This window comes from Camelina sativa, chromosome 8 (assembly GCF_000633955.1).
Source record: "Camelina sativa cultivar DH55 chromosome 8, Cs, whole genome shotgun sequence".
In the NCBI taxonomy this organism is placed as follows: Eukaryota; Viridiplantae; Streptophyta; class Magnoliopsida; order Brassicales; family Brassicaceae; genus Camelina; species Camelina sativa.
This window is the reverse complement of record NC_025692.1, coordinates 4925539-4939729: the sequence shown is the minus strand read 5'-3', so window position 1 is coordinate 4939729 and position 14191 is coordinate 4925539. Positions and strand designations below refer to the sequence as shown.

Genomic DNA, 14191 nt, shown 5'->3' with positions numbered 1-14191 from the left:
AGCCGAGTTCATCATCTCTGCCAACAAAGTTTCTTCCCACCCTCACGCATAATTTCATAAGCAAGCTTATACTTCTCCAGAGACGAAGTCCCAAACTCTATATACTTAGAAGCAGCCTCTCTCAAACTCCAAACCATCAAGGCCTTAAGATCCTGAGCACTCACGCCTGACTCCATATCACGCACAAACCCAAACTCCGCGTTCTTGGTCCATCGGTGCAGTATATACCGAGACGGGAGCTCTCTTATGTCCAAAAGATTAAACACTTTCAAGATATGTCTACAGAGAAGTCCTTCGTGCTCAAACATCTGACAGCTGCAACTCGAATTGAGATTCGACGCACTGAAAGTCACCGCGTGTTTCTCACTCTCATTCCCGCATTTCCTCACCAGGAACCTACTGATTGCTCCTTCTTCGTATGTCTTTAAACAGAGGTAATTGTAAGACTGTACGAGTTCGCTCTGGAAGATTCTGAACACTGTTAGCGTGTAGAGTCTTCTGCATTGTTCTTCCACTGGTTCTTTTGTCTGCAGAAACGGCTGCAGGTTGTAAGAATTGAAATCTTCTTTTCTTTCCTCTTCCCGTCTCTGCTCGAGTGCTTGTTCATATCGAGAAATGAACTCTCTGAGAGGCGTCAGAGCGTCAAGTGAAGCACCAAAGAAAGGCTCAATGGTTCCATTTATTGGGATTCCAGCGAAGAAGCTTGCTCTAAGATACGCAGGAACCCAATTCTCACGCTGTTCATAGATCTCTCTGAGCCAAATGTCGTCTCTAAGCCCGTATTTGTTGATGAGAGCACTCCAAACTGAGTCAAACTCGACCGTTGTCTGAGTCTGGTATATACATTTCTCGTATTCATACTTGAACTCGCTTGGAAACGGTCTGAGATTCTCCTGCTCCTTTTCCCTAACTTGCCAAGCTGAGTACCGATGATGTGCACCGGGAAAGACTTGGACCAAAGCTTGCTGGATAGGCAAATCTTGATCAGCTACAATGGATCTTGGACGACGACCTGACATGGCGCGAAGCCATGTCTGAAACAACCACAAGAAAGCCTCTTTAGATTCGTCAGCAATCATGGCACAGCCAAGAAGCACAGGTTGCCTATGATGGTTAAAACCAATGACAGTAGCAAACGGAACAGCGTAGTTTCCTTTTCGGTATGAAGTATCGAAAACAACAGTATCACCAAACTGACTACAAGCGAATCTTGCTCTGCTATCCGCCCAAAAGATGCTCATACAGCTTCCATTACTGACATCCAACTCGACCGCGTAAAAGAATCCCATGTCTTCGGTTTGTCTAGACTGAAAATAGTCTAGAAGCAGCGGGTACCATTCTTTACCGATTCTGTTCTCTCGTGTTTTCTTGATGTTGTTGCCGAAGTCGTTTAGTTCAATAAGATCAACAGAATCCAATCCTCCGGTTCCATCATCCGTTATCTTTTTCATACCGGCGTCATTCTTCTTCCCTGGTTCAAGGTCATGATTATGATCTTTATTGAGACGGTCAACGATCCAACCACCAGAGTCTTGTCTTTTGATTCTCATGTAAGCGCCACAACCCATTCTTGAAGGATGCTGAAACCCTTCTCTCGAACAAACAAACCGTCTCGATGTGATTGATCCATCGACTTTCGAACGGAACAACTGACCAATCCGAACTCTAAACCCAACAACTTCAGCATACGCCTGATAAAACTGACACGCTTCATTAGCCGAACCAAACTCCAACCCTGCGTACGGCTCAGTACCAGTAACAGCCTTAGATTGCTGCATTTGATGATGATGATCGTCACTCACTTCTCCTTCACCACCACCACCGCCTTTAAAGCGTTTGAAACCACCACCACGGCAAGACCGTGGTTCTCTATCAGACTCATCAACAACTTTCATCTTAGGTCTATGTGGATTAACGGTCACACCTAGCTTAGTAGGAGCAGGAGCTCTAGAAGGACGCGGAGTCGTCTCCTCAACCTGAGTCTCACCTCCAAGCTCATGGTTATGCTCTTTCTGTATCTGGTCAAGAACCCATTTCCCTGTATCCCTTCTCTGCACACGTATAAACGCGGTGCATCCAGTTCTAGAATTCAGCTGAAAACCTTCTTTTGAACACACAAACCTCCTAGACGAAACCGTACCATCAGTTCTTGATCTATACAACTGACCAGTCCTAACCTTAAAACCCGTTCGAATGGCGTAACCGTTGTAGTACTCACGAGCTTCCTCTGCTGTATCGAATTCTAAACCAACGTAAGGTTCAACTCCTGAGCCAGCTTCTTCATCTTCACTTAAACCGTTGTTGTTGTTGTTGTTGTGATGCAGAACCCGTACAGGGTATGCTTTAGCAACCATGTTGTTGAAACTGTTAAGCTCAGTATCTACACTGCAATTACACAAAAGGGTTAATCAAAATCCGAACCAATTCAACAGTAACAAAAACATGACAAATTCTAAGTATACACACTCATCTAATTGAAGCAGAGCAACACAAAGAACGAATAATATATACTAATAAAAGAAAGACCAAATCAGCCATAGCTTTCCCCCAAAATTACTTCTCCATTATCGTCGAAGCGAACCAAAAGACCAACTAAATCGGTAACAGACGGAGATTGCGAGAGAGCTCCAAACTCTCAGCTGTTCGGCGGTTGGAATTCACAAAGATGCTTCATTTCACGACCTTCCACATTCTCTTTGCGCGGGAAATTGATTTGTGGTACGCACAGAATTAATTAGGGATTTCGGCGAAGACGATAGATAGATAGATAGATAGATACAGAGAGAGAGATAGAGATAGAGATAGAGAGAGAAGATGAAGAAACAACAAAAAAAGCAATCCCCTTTTTTAAGACTAAAGAGTAAAGACCAATCTTATATTTGATGTCATAACTGTAATAAAATTAACTATTATATTATTTGTATTACTCCAAAAAAGTCCAAACCTTTGTTATCATCTTCTGGATGTGAGATAACGAAAGATCCAAATAAAAAAGAATTGGGGATCGATCAAGAATCTAGGGTTCCGGTGAAAGGTTTCGACTTTTCTCTTCTCCCGGAATAAAAAGTAAACCTTTTCGTCTGGCTCTACTTCGGAGATTGAATTCGAGTCTGCCCACGAGTTTTTTTGAGTTACGCAATCAGAGAAAAGTTAGCGGAGACGCCATGAGTAGAGGTCAGTCGTATTTGATCAGTCTCTTTAGAAACCGAACTCGACAGAGTCCTAATACCCAGTTACGGAGTCTAACTCTGGAGCCTCGGGATAGTGAATCCAATCCCAATGAGCAGAAATGCGCCGGAGGTGGAACGTATACGGAGATGGCCAAAACCGTCTCTACGATCATGAGAGAGAGACAGAGATGGCAACAAACTCTGGTATCTGATTTCCCTTCGTTTAATTTCGCGGATCCTTTGTTTTTCCGGGAACTGTTGAAATCTCAGAATGTTCTGTTTTCTCTGTGGTTCTTTCGATGGTTGTGTTCGAACTACGATTACACACCTGATCCTGTTTCTTTAAATCTTCTCTTTGCTGCCCTTTTGGATGCAAAAGCCGTGAAAGCTGCTAAAAGGTTTCTCGATACCACTGGTTTTAACCCTGAGCCCACTTTTTTAGAGCAATACGTTAAGTGTCTTAGTGAAGATGGGTTGGTAGAGGAAGCTGTTGATGTGTATAATGTACTCAAAAAGACTGGGATTAGCCCTTCAGTTGTGACCTGCAATGCTGTTTTATTAGGTTGCTTGAAAGCGAGGAAACTCGATATTTTTTGGGAACTTCACAAGGGAATGATGGAATCTGAGGTTGATCTAGAGAGGAACCGGTGTTTGATTCAAGCTTTGTGTGATGGTGGTGAGGTTTCAGAAGGCTATGAGCTTCTCAAGCAAGGTTTGAAACAAGGGCTTGATCCTGGACATGATGTGTATGCCAAGTTGATATCTGGCTTCTGTAAGATTGGGAACTATGCTTGTATGTCGGAAATTCTTCATACGATGATTGCGTGGAACCATTTACCGAATATTTATACATACCATGAGGTTATAAATGGGCTATGTAAGAATAAGAAGCAGGTCGAGGCTTTTTGTATATTCAATAGTTTGAAAGACAAAGGCTATGCACCTGACAGAGTCGTGTATACTACAATGATCCATGGATTATGTGAGAAGGGATGGTTAGGAAGCGCGAGGAAGCTGTGGTTTGAGATGATTAAAAAAGGGATGCAACCAAACGAGGTAACTTACAATGTGATGATACATGGGCACTTAAAAAGAGGCGAGTTTGTGCTTGCTGGAGAATTCTACAGTGAGATGCTCAGAAAAGGCTATGGAGAGACAACGGTAAGCTGCAATACGGTGATCACTGGTTTCTGCTCACATGGTAAATCAGACGAGGCATTTGAGTTTTTCAAGAAAATGTCTGAAACAGGGGTTGCACCCGATGCTATCACGTATAATGCTTTGATTCTGGGATTTTGCAAGGAAAATAAGGTTGAGAAAGGCATGAAAGTATATAAGGAGCTTAAGGCCTTAGGTCTGGAGCTTTCTGGTGTGACATATGCTGCACTCATGAGAAATCTGAAGATGCCTGATTCTGTTGTAACTTCTTCAAATTTACAGATCGTCTGAAAGAAACTACTAATTTTGCTGAAAGTATTGTGCGACTCTAGAACTGTATCGTTAGGTTGATTCATCAGCAAAAAAATGCTGAATTCCATATTTTTGCAGATCTGTAATTGTTTTTGGACCTCTTTTAGGAAATAAAACAAAAAGGGTTTCATTGAATGGTTAAGTGGATGAGTCTATCCATTTCGAAGATTACATACAAAAGCACAATCTTCATAAAAGGGCAACAAAATGCTATGGTCTTTTAACTCTTTATATTATATAAATTATATATGGGGCAACAAAGCATAATCTTCATAATTCTGAACAACTCAGCGATAACAAAGAGAATCAAACGTTACATTACTACACAGTCTACACTCATTAGAAAAAACAGCAGGTTCATGTTTAGACAAGCAGTAATGAAATTTGGACAACACAGAGTTAACTAGAAAATTCATTTGCAGGACTCGGAATCACCATATGGAACAGAGAGAAGTGATGAGGCAAAAGAATGTTTAAAGTTTGAGGTTTTGCAGGCTAGACATCTTTTGGATCTCTTCGATGATCAGCTCCTTTTCCTCTTCGAATTGATCATCTTCGGAACCTAAGTAAGATATCAATTAATGGAATGAGTCTAATTTGGAGGGTAATATTTATAAATATTGCTATCAGGTAGTTTGAATCATACCTTTACCAGGGGACAAATTGTGAAGAAGTTCGAGTAATTTCTCATGGTTTCTTGCCAAAATGATCTTCACTTCTTGTGGCTTATTAGGGTTCGCAACAAAGATCTGTAAGCGCACAATGCGGTTAAAAGGCTTCAAATTCTGATAATAACTTCTCTTCAGAGACCTATTAACAGTTGTTACCAAATCAACTGCCGATTTTAACAAAGAGATACGTTACCTTAAATATATGGAAGGCTGATATTTGAATATTTTTGCTCGAGTCCTACTCAGTATGAAGATGATTAGTTCATATGCAATTACTTATTTGACAAAGTAACCGCCAAATAGGAAAGATGAGACCATAATAAACCGCTTACCTTCAAAAGTGTCATTATGACTTTCAGATAACGAACTTCTAAGATAAACTTCTTCATTATGTGTGAATTTGGAGTCTCCAAAAGGAAATCTGAGAGAAGCTGCACCAACCACGAAACTCCCATAGTTAACAACACTATTCAAGAGGTCATATATATACGAATATAGCACCAACATAAGAATTGTAGCGAAGAGAACCTTCAGTGATTGCCTTCTCGTCACATAATTTGAAGATGTCAAAAGTCTTTCATAAACATCAAAGAACTGAAATAACCATAAATAACCCGTCAGCTAAAGGTTATAGGATCTTCTTAAGTTTTTCGATTCTGTGTTTCATTTAGTTATAGAATTTATAACAAAGAGATACTTCTCATGTCATCCAAACATGAAAAAGAAGCTGAATCAAACCTCACTGTAATGAGAGGTGAGAAAATCGGAGACAACAGAGTCATGTTTTGTGAGAAGATCCTACGAGAGAGGTAAGGAAGTAAGGTATATATAGACAAAACTCCGAAACAAGTCCAAGTCAATAATGTAGTTAAAAAAATCACCTTGAATGTTGAAAATGCATCAGAAGCAACATCAAAGTTAGGCAACTCCACAAATTTGAAGAATAATTCAAAGCAGGCAGACTCTAAAATATACCTGAAACCGCACTACAAGAATTTAACCGCGTGAAAAAAAATAAAAATCTCAACCATCGCGTGTCAGTGAAATCATTTAAACAGGTTCGTAACCACATTGAAAAGTCAAGGCTAGATATGGGATCTGTCTTACTTAGCAAGACTAGGGAATTTAATGCATTCCCTAAGCATACTTCCACAATGCAGAGCAATCTCTTTGTTGTCATAGCTGCTCATAAACAGTGAATTCTCAGTATTGGCTCATATAAGGTTCGGGAAAAAATTCGGCTAGGTAAAAATAAAAACAAAATCTTTACAATATTTACCATACAACCAAAGAGTCAAGCAACTCGAAATGATCTTCAAAGTACTGCACAAAGCAATAAGTCTCGCCGACTTTTTGCTTCAACAAAATAGACCAGCAATGCAGTAAATCTTTTCTTGCCTGCAAACATAACTCAACTCAGCGGGTTCGTTCGTAAACGGGATGGTATTAAATAAACAAAAAGGGAAACAAATTGAAAAATCAGACTTACTTCCCATCCCAAAATGTGTAGCTTATGAATAACAAGAGAGATAACATCTTCTTTGCAAAACTCTAATGCTAACTGTACAGCTTGATCAGCAGCATTTGGTTCAGCCTCACCATCTCCAGAAAGCATTCCTCTCAGAGAAGAAAAATTCTTCTCAACTTCTTCCAGAGCCTAAACCAAAAATAAAGATAAGCTAAACCATACATACACTTCTGCATTCCATACCAATAATCAAATTAAGATTTCCCAAAATCCCACAAAACCAAAAGGCAAAAAATTTCAGCTACAAGGAGATGATCAATCACACCAAACCAAAACAGTAGTTAACGCATAAAGGTACAAACTTTAAACAGAGTATTGAGGAGTTAAAGGCATAAAGGTACAAACTTTAAAATAGAGAATAAAAGAGAGAGAGAGAGAGAGAGAGAGAGAGAGAGAGAGAGAGAGAGAGAGAGCAGAACCTTCTCGAGGGATTTAACTTCGACGACGGTCTTGGTGTCGAGAGCGATAAGACTGTCTCTGATGGCCTTAACGACCTCTTGAGGCGTTTTAGGCCTTGAGGGCTTGAAGAAGGAGAAGGACATTGAGATCAGATTCGGATTCCGCCGCGTATTGATTCAGACGGAATCGTGGATCGAAAACTCATTCAATAGAAAAAGGGCAAAAACACCCTTCTTCCTAGTTCCTCCTGTCCTCGCCTCGGTTCAATTCAAGCAGATCGTCAAATCATCATCGTCATAAAGCACATCTCTTTTATTTTTCCTAATTACGATGTGACTAAAAAAAATTTGGCAACTTTTTACCAGTTTACTGGCAACTTTTATAGTTCCCAACTTATAAAATTTGTAGTCCACTAATTAGCAAGGATTATATAGATAATAATATGTTATCCTTTTGTAATCTTCAGGATCATATTTAATTCCATTTTGTGGAATTCGTTCTGTTATTGTTTACTAATCCGATCATTAAACCCATTAAAAAAAAACATATAAAGAAAAAAATCTTGTTTTGATAGCACAATTTTTTTTTTTTTAATGTGTCACCGTATTGGATTAGAACATATAAAACAGTGTTTACCTTGCACTTATATAAACAATTTAGTAGGATTCTATAACATGAGTCACATAATCTAGTTCTGTTTAATATATACATACATCAAATATATACTGTATTTGTTTTAAAATTTTAGTTTAACCTTTTTTTTTTGAACAACGAATTTAATTTAACTTTATGGTAGTATTTTTATACCGTATGGTTAGATTTTTGTTTCAAGATTTTAGTTTACTATATGTATAAAGTATATATATCACATTAATTTAAATTTTTTATAAGTTTAACATATCATCTCCAAAGTTTCAAAAATAGGATTCACTTCAAAATTAAACCCTAATTAAATTCTGAATTATTAAATTATATTTCTTAAATTTATATTTTAAATGTAAAATAGAAAATCCAATTCTAAAAAAATATGTTTTACAAATAAATTTAAAATATTATAGCTGTTAAATAATATTATTTTAGAAATTTATAGAATATATATTACTGATAAGGTTCCGCCCGATGTGCGGGTTTAAAATTTTGTAAATTAAATTAAATTTACTAAAAATATATTATTATTTGTTGTACTTTATTTATAAGTTTTATTTTTGCTATAATATACTGATTTATATCTATTTACAAATCTTTTATTTATGTTACCATTAAAAGCGTATTTTTTACATCTAAATATATTATATGTTACAAATATATTATTTACCACCACCCAGAAAATGTCTATATAAACACATTAAACCTACTTTTGGCCCACATATATCTGACGGCCGTGAGGCTTTAAATACTTGTTTACCGACCTACAAATCACCATATGATATTTTCTTTGTTTTATCCTCACTCGCACAATTCCGACAATCACTTTCTAAAAGGTCACCCCTCCTGAAATTATTCTAGCTCAAGTACGCTTAACTCTCGAGCCTTGATCGAAAAGATAAATGCATTTTGGTGACATAGGTAGTCAAATCATTTCTTTTAAACATATCCACAAACCAGGGTGTCATAGTTTCCGAACTCCTATGGATCTGTCAACAACAATTTATGTTTTTTCAATCTATCTATCTATGTTTGTTGTAAGCTTGTGTTTGATTAGCCTATTTTATCTAACTATTAGGTTGATGAGATTCTCCTTATCTCTTTTTGGGATTAAATGAATGATAATAATTATGTTTGCCAAAAAGAGGGTCTATGACCAACCAATCAAAGAAATTACAAAAAAAATAATTTGACATAGATAAAAAAATAATAGAAAAATTATAAGCACGATAATATATGAATCCCAAATAATTCAAAGATGAAAAGATAAATTAAATAAAACAATCTAAAAATACTACATTAAATTTTAAAATACAGTATTAGAAAAATAAGATGCATATATTAAATTTATTTTGGTCAACATATTAATTTTATATATTCCAAACTGAAAAAGGAGAAAGTAGAAGAAAATTTTGGTTTAAAAAAATAAGACAAATTTACCTTTCAATTAAAAAAGTTTTACTAATAGAACAAAGTTGAAAGCAATATTTTTGAATAATTTATTTTGTTAGATGAAAAATATGAGACGATCTATGTTTATATAGAAGTGAATATTTACAAAATTTAGAATTAATAATTAACTGTATATTTTCCTTAATCCTATTTCTATTCTTTGTAGAATTAATAACTTAAAATTAAAAATAAGTAATAATGTTATAGTTTCAAACTTTATGAAATATATATATATATATATATATATAATCTGCTTATAATTATTTTAAAAAATTAATTTTTGTAATTTTTGGATAATTATCTTTTTACATTATTAATATTGTTTAAAATAAAATATTTTGTTTTTTTGTTGTAATCTCAAATCTCTCCTATAAAATATTAATTTTTACACTTATAAAAATCTTGTTAATGTCTAACTTTCAAAACTCAACTTTATAATAATAAGATAATTGTTCGGAAGACTTGTTTTAATATTATTTTAACGTATCTCTTTATTGGTTCGATTTTAGATATCAAATGGACGCAATAGATATCTTAATCGATTACAATGTTGGCCCAACGAAGCCCAACTAATGTGTCATTTCGATAATACTAGACCTTTTCGCCATCTTTTCTACGAATCATACAGTGATGTGTATCACTGTGTCACAACAGCGACTATCATAAGAACAAGTGAACAACGATTTTCATCATTTTATTCTAGTAGATTCTTTTTGTTTTTGTTCTAACACATTCTAGTAGTTTCTTTTTCAGGAGTTTATAACGTGTTTCTTGTTAATAGCTAGGTTTGGTTCAGTTAAAGAGAATAACGTGTCTGCAGTTTCTAACTTGTTAACGTGTTTCTGATATATATATCTAAATTTTCATGCAATAAATACAACGATTGGGTCATTCGTCTTCTGATATTCAATACAAATCATACGTACACACACGTCGCATGCAATCTTCTTCTTTTTTTTCGTCTAGATTTATTTTTCCTTCAAGAACAAAACCAAAAAACGAAAATGCAATCAATAAGTTCCCTATATTGCTTCGACTATATATGCTTATGATTTGTCTACCTTAGAGAGCTAAAAAGTGAAACCCTAAAACCCAAACATATGTTTTTATTGCATAGGAGTTAGGGTTTCTGATTTGGAGACACTGTCATATCAATGTGCCCCTTCCCTATCAAACTCTTCATATCCCCAGAAACACCATCATCATATAGCTTCCAACTTCACCCCTTCCAAAAACTCCTTATTTCTCTAAGAATATACTCTATTTTTTATATACGCAAGTATGCCCCCCAAAGACTAAAGATATCTGAGATCATATTTTCGACAAGGTTTCACACGGATCTTAATTATCTTATCAATATGTAAATTTTAATACAGTAAGGTCTTTTTACGGTAACTAATAGTTGCCTCCTTTTCTTTTGGTGTTTCTATATATATTTAAGTATCAGTAACTGAATCCTTCTGGAGAATATTATAATATAGTAAAGCAAAAACTAAAAAAAAAACTCAAATGCGATAAAAATCGTTATAATTAAGAAACTACAAAACAAATCATCATTATGTTTATTTAGCGATTATTTAGCGTTCTTTCAAATTCTCAAGTTCGAGTCGATATTCACATGACATTGTGATTGTCGTTACTATAGGGACGTAGTAGGATAATCATCAACTTAATTATATATATATGAATAAACATCTAAAGAATAGGAGACAAGGTTTATAAGCAAATAAATGAGCCCACAGGCTAAAGCTCAGATGAATATTCTATAACATTGCACAAAAAAAAGCAATTATGAGGGATACATGCATAGGGTTATAATCTAATTATTTGCAGCAACGAATCCAGCTGATTCTTTTTAAGCAAAATAAAAGAAAAGAAGAAGAAACTACTTGTTAATTATATGATTATTAGTCGGTGCATCATCTATATATATATATATAATTTAAGAGTACTAAGATGTCTGTAATCCTCTCGTTAATCCTCAATGTGGAATTCAAATCAAAGTGGATTTTGCTTTCGGTACACCATGCTATTGTTTGGAAAAAAATTGTATAACGAAAGCCCTTTCGGATTAGAACGCATATTATCTTTCTATCGATAGGCTATTTTTTTTTTACTAACTTCATTCGGGTACGCTGGTTGTGTTGAGTAATCGATTCTCAATAAATAACAAAAATTATTGTACGTAAATGTTTGAAGAAGCTATAGAAGCAATAGTGTGTAGGGTAAATGAATCTAATGTACAAAACTGTACATAATTTGGTTTTAGTAAAAAGAGAATCAGATACCTTTTGAAGAGGACAAAGGGTTCTGGGAAGAGGGAACATGATGGCCTCCATGCCTCACCATTCTCTCATCATCAGCTATCTATCTAAGTAAAATAAAAAATAAGAAATTAATTAGATAGACTCACTGAACCAAATCTCTTGAAAGTCTCTCCATTACAAAAGTGTCGCATATAATAATGTCTTGTTGGATTTGCACAATATGACAAAGAGATGACGCATGCATACGCCAGCACGTCTCATTATTGTGGAAACTACTGTTCAACTTTATCTGAACAAACCTGTGCTCAAGCGATAACGATGTACTTCTGTTCGTAGACTATTACGTACGTCGTCTTTGAGCCTCCGCTACGGTTGAGGTATGTTATTATCGCGGCATATATATATATATATATATATATATATATATATATATAAAAGCTAGGTTTATGGAGTATAACATTTTAAGTATACATATATTTAAATGATTATTGTAGTTACTAGCTATGCACAAACATGTGCTCGTTTAGACGTGGTCACCAATCAAACCCCTTATCTTGTCACCAATCAGACCCCTTATCTTTGTAAGCAAAATGATATTACACTTTACATACATTAGGTTTGATTGGTGACCACGTCTAAACGAGGCAATTAAAAAATTATCAGCGGTTGTAAAAGAGGCGGTTAAAAAGAAAGCGGTTAAAAATAACGGATAGAAAGATGGTGTGATAAAAAAGAACGGTTGAGTATTTAGATTGATTGGTAGCATTATAGCGGTTGAATAGTATAAATTATATTAAATTATCAAAAAATGAAAATAAATTTAATTAAAAAATAAAAATATGGAAGATGAAATATTTATATATATGTTAAAAAAATTACAGGTTAAATCTATTGTAATGCACATGTAAAATTAATTTTTACAAACAGATTAAATATCTAATGATATAATAATTAAAAGAACAAATAATAAAATAACACAAAAGAGGTTACTGTACAACCACCTAAAACAAACGTACCATGTAAAAGAGAGTTTGCAATCACTCTTCCAAACACCTAAAATCTATTTTGAACGCTTATTATAACCACCAAATCTAACCACTCTTATGAACCACTCTCTCCAAACGCTTTGTTGATTGGTGAATATGAGAGCGGTTAGTTTGCAAACAAGCTTAATTAGTATAACCAAGAGCCATTGTGCGTAGATGACTGAGTACATATTTTTCTGTACTATTTTTAATTCATTAACAATTATGCTAAACCATCGGAAGTTACTTATGAATATAATAATAGAGTATAATTTTAAATATTTCTTCTTGCGGTGGGGATTTAAACCAAACCGAACTAAACCATACCAAACCAACCAAACTCAAACCGACCTAAATCAAACTCAATTCTATACTCCAACCATTCGGTTATGTTTCTTCTCAACCCAAATGTTTCGGTTCGGTTTAACTCATTGTGTTTCGGAAATTAATTAATTATATTATTAAAATTATAAATATGTGATCTTACCTATGACCACTTGAATTTGATTTATATTTTATTTTATTTTAATTTTTTAATAAAATTAACTAAATATAAATATAGATTTAATTATGTTTAATATTAGGTATTTAATTTTAATTTTCTAGCTTTTCTAATATATTTGATTAATTAACTATTATAAAACCATAATCAAATTTATTTTGTTACATTAATTAATTTTTTATACTTAATTAAAACCGGACCAAACCAAACCAAACCAAACCAATATAAACCGACCCGAACACAAACCAAACCAAAATAACTGCGGTTGAATTTGGTTAGAGTTTTACTAAAATCAAATAAACCGAACCGAATCAAATCTAAACCGAATCCGAACTTAAACCGAGATGTCTTGGACTGAAGCCCCACTTCAAAAATGTTCATCCTTTTACTCTGTTTTTTTTTTCAGTTTGGTAAAGTAACATCAGATTAAGAAAGCACAAGAGGAAACACAAGAGGAAAAAAGAGATCTTATGATTTGATGTGACTTAACTCCACCTTGAACAACGTTCGAACTGAAATCTTGGCCGGTGTCCTTAAGTATGATCCCTTTTATAAAATTAATCCGTTATACAACGTCCATATACAAACCAATTCACTTTGTTTTTCCTTTTGGCTACTGCATAACTTTCAGAAATTCGAAATGAATTTTTACAAAATCTTTGTGGTCTGAAATATAAAGAAACATAAACATTTGGTACACATATTATTTTCATTAAACACTATCTACGTTTCCACAAATTCGAAATGAATTTTTACAAAATCTTTGTGGTCTGAAATATAAAGAAACATAAACATTTGGTACACATATTATTTTCATTAAACACTATCTACGTTTCCAAAAATTCGAAATGAATTTTTACAAAATCTTTGTGGTCTGAAATATAAAGAAACATAAACATTTGGTACACATATTATTTTCATTAAACACTATCTACGTTTCCAAAAATTCGAAATGAATTTTTACAAAATCTTTGTGGTCTGAAATATAAAGAAACATAAACATTTGGTACACATATTATTTTCATTAAACACTATCTACGTTTCCAAAAAAACATAAAGAAA

General features: G+C 34.3%; 3 protein-coding genes across 8 annotated transcripts in view; 1 reads left to right on the top strand and 2 right to left on the bottom strand.

Annotated features, from left to right (window-relative positions):
• The window catches only part of LOC104706209 (protein FAR1-RELATED SEQUENCE 12), a 3811-nt gene extending 960 nt beyond the window's left edge, over positions 1–2851 (bottom strand). For 2 of the 6 annotated variants that reach the window (XM_019228338.1, XM_019228337.1), the window contains exons 1-2: positions 2558–2851; positions 16–2385 (exon numbers count right to left, since the gene is read on the bottom strand). In XM_019228338.1, the coding sequence (XP_019083883.1) occupies positions 16–2385; positions 2558–2565 (2378 nt within the window). In that variant the 5' untranslated portion in view covers positions 2566–2851. Of the gene's footprint in view, positions 1–15; positions 2386–2526 lie in introns of all 6 variants that reach the window. The other 4 variants (XM_010422369.2, XM_010422368.2, XM_010422372.2 and 1 more) reach the window with 3 other exon arrangements.
• Positions 2913–4775, top strand: LOC104706208 (pentatricopeptide repeat-containing protein At5g18950-like). The gene has a single exon (XM_010422366.2). It carries the CDS (start codon positions 3165–3167, stop codon positions 4617–4619), a length of 1455 nt encoding a protein of 484 aa, XP_010420668.1. The 5' UTR covers positions 2913–3164; the 3' UTR covers positions 4620–4775.
• LOC104706207 (putative MO25-like protein At5g47540) lies at positions 4891–7629 on the bottom strand. Its single transcript, XM_010422365.1, has 11 exons — positions 7259–7629; positions 6801–6968; positions 6591–6709; positions 6419–6493; positions 6193–6286; positions 6050–6109; positions 5840–5905; positions 5644–5742; positions 5505–5549; positions 5287–5389; positions 4891–5202 (listed from the first exon to the last, which is right to left on the bottom strand). The coding sequence occupies exons 1-11, from the start codon at positions 7379–7381 to the stop codon at positions 5114–5116; spliced, it is 1041 nt and encodes a 346-aa protein (XP_010420667.1). The 5' UTR covers positions 7382–7629; the 3' UTR covers positions 4891–5113.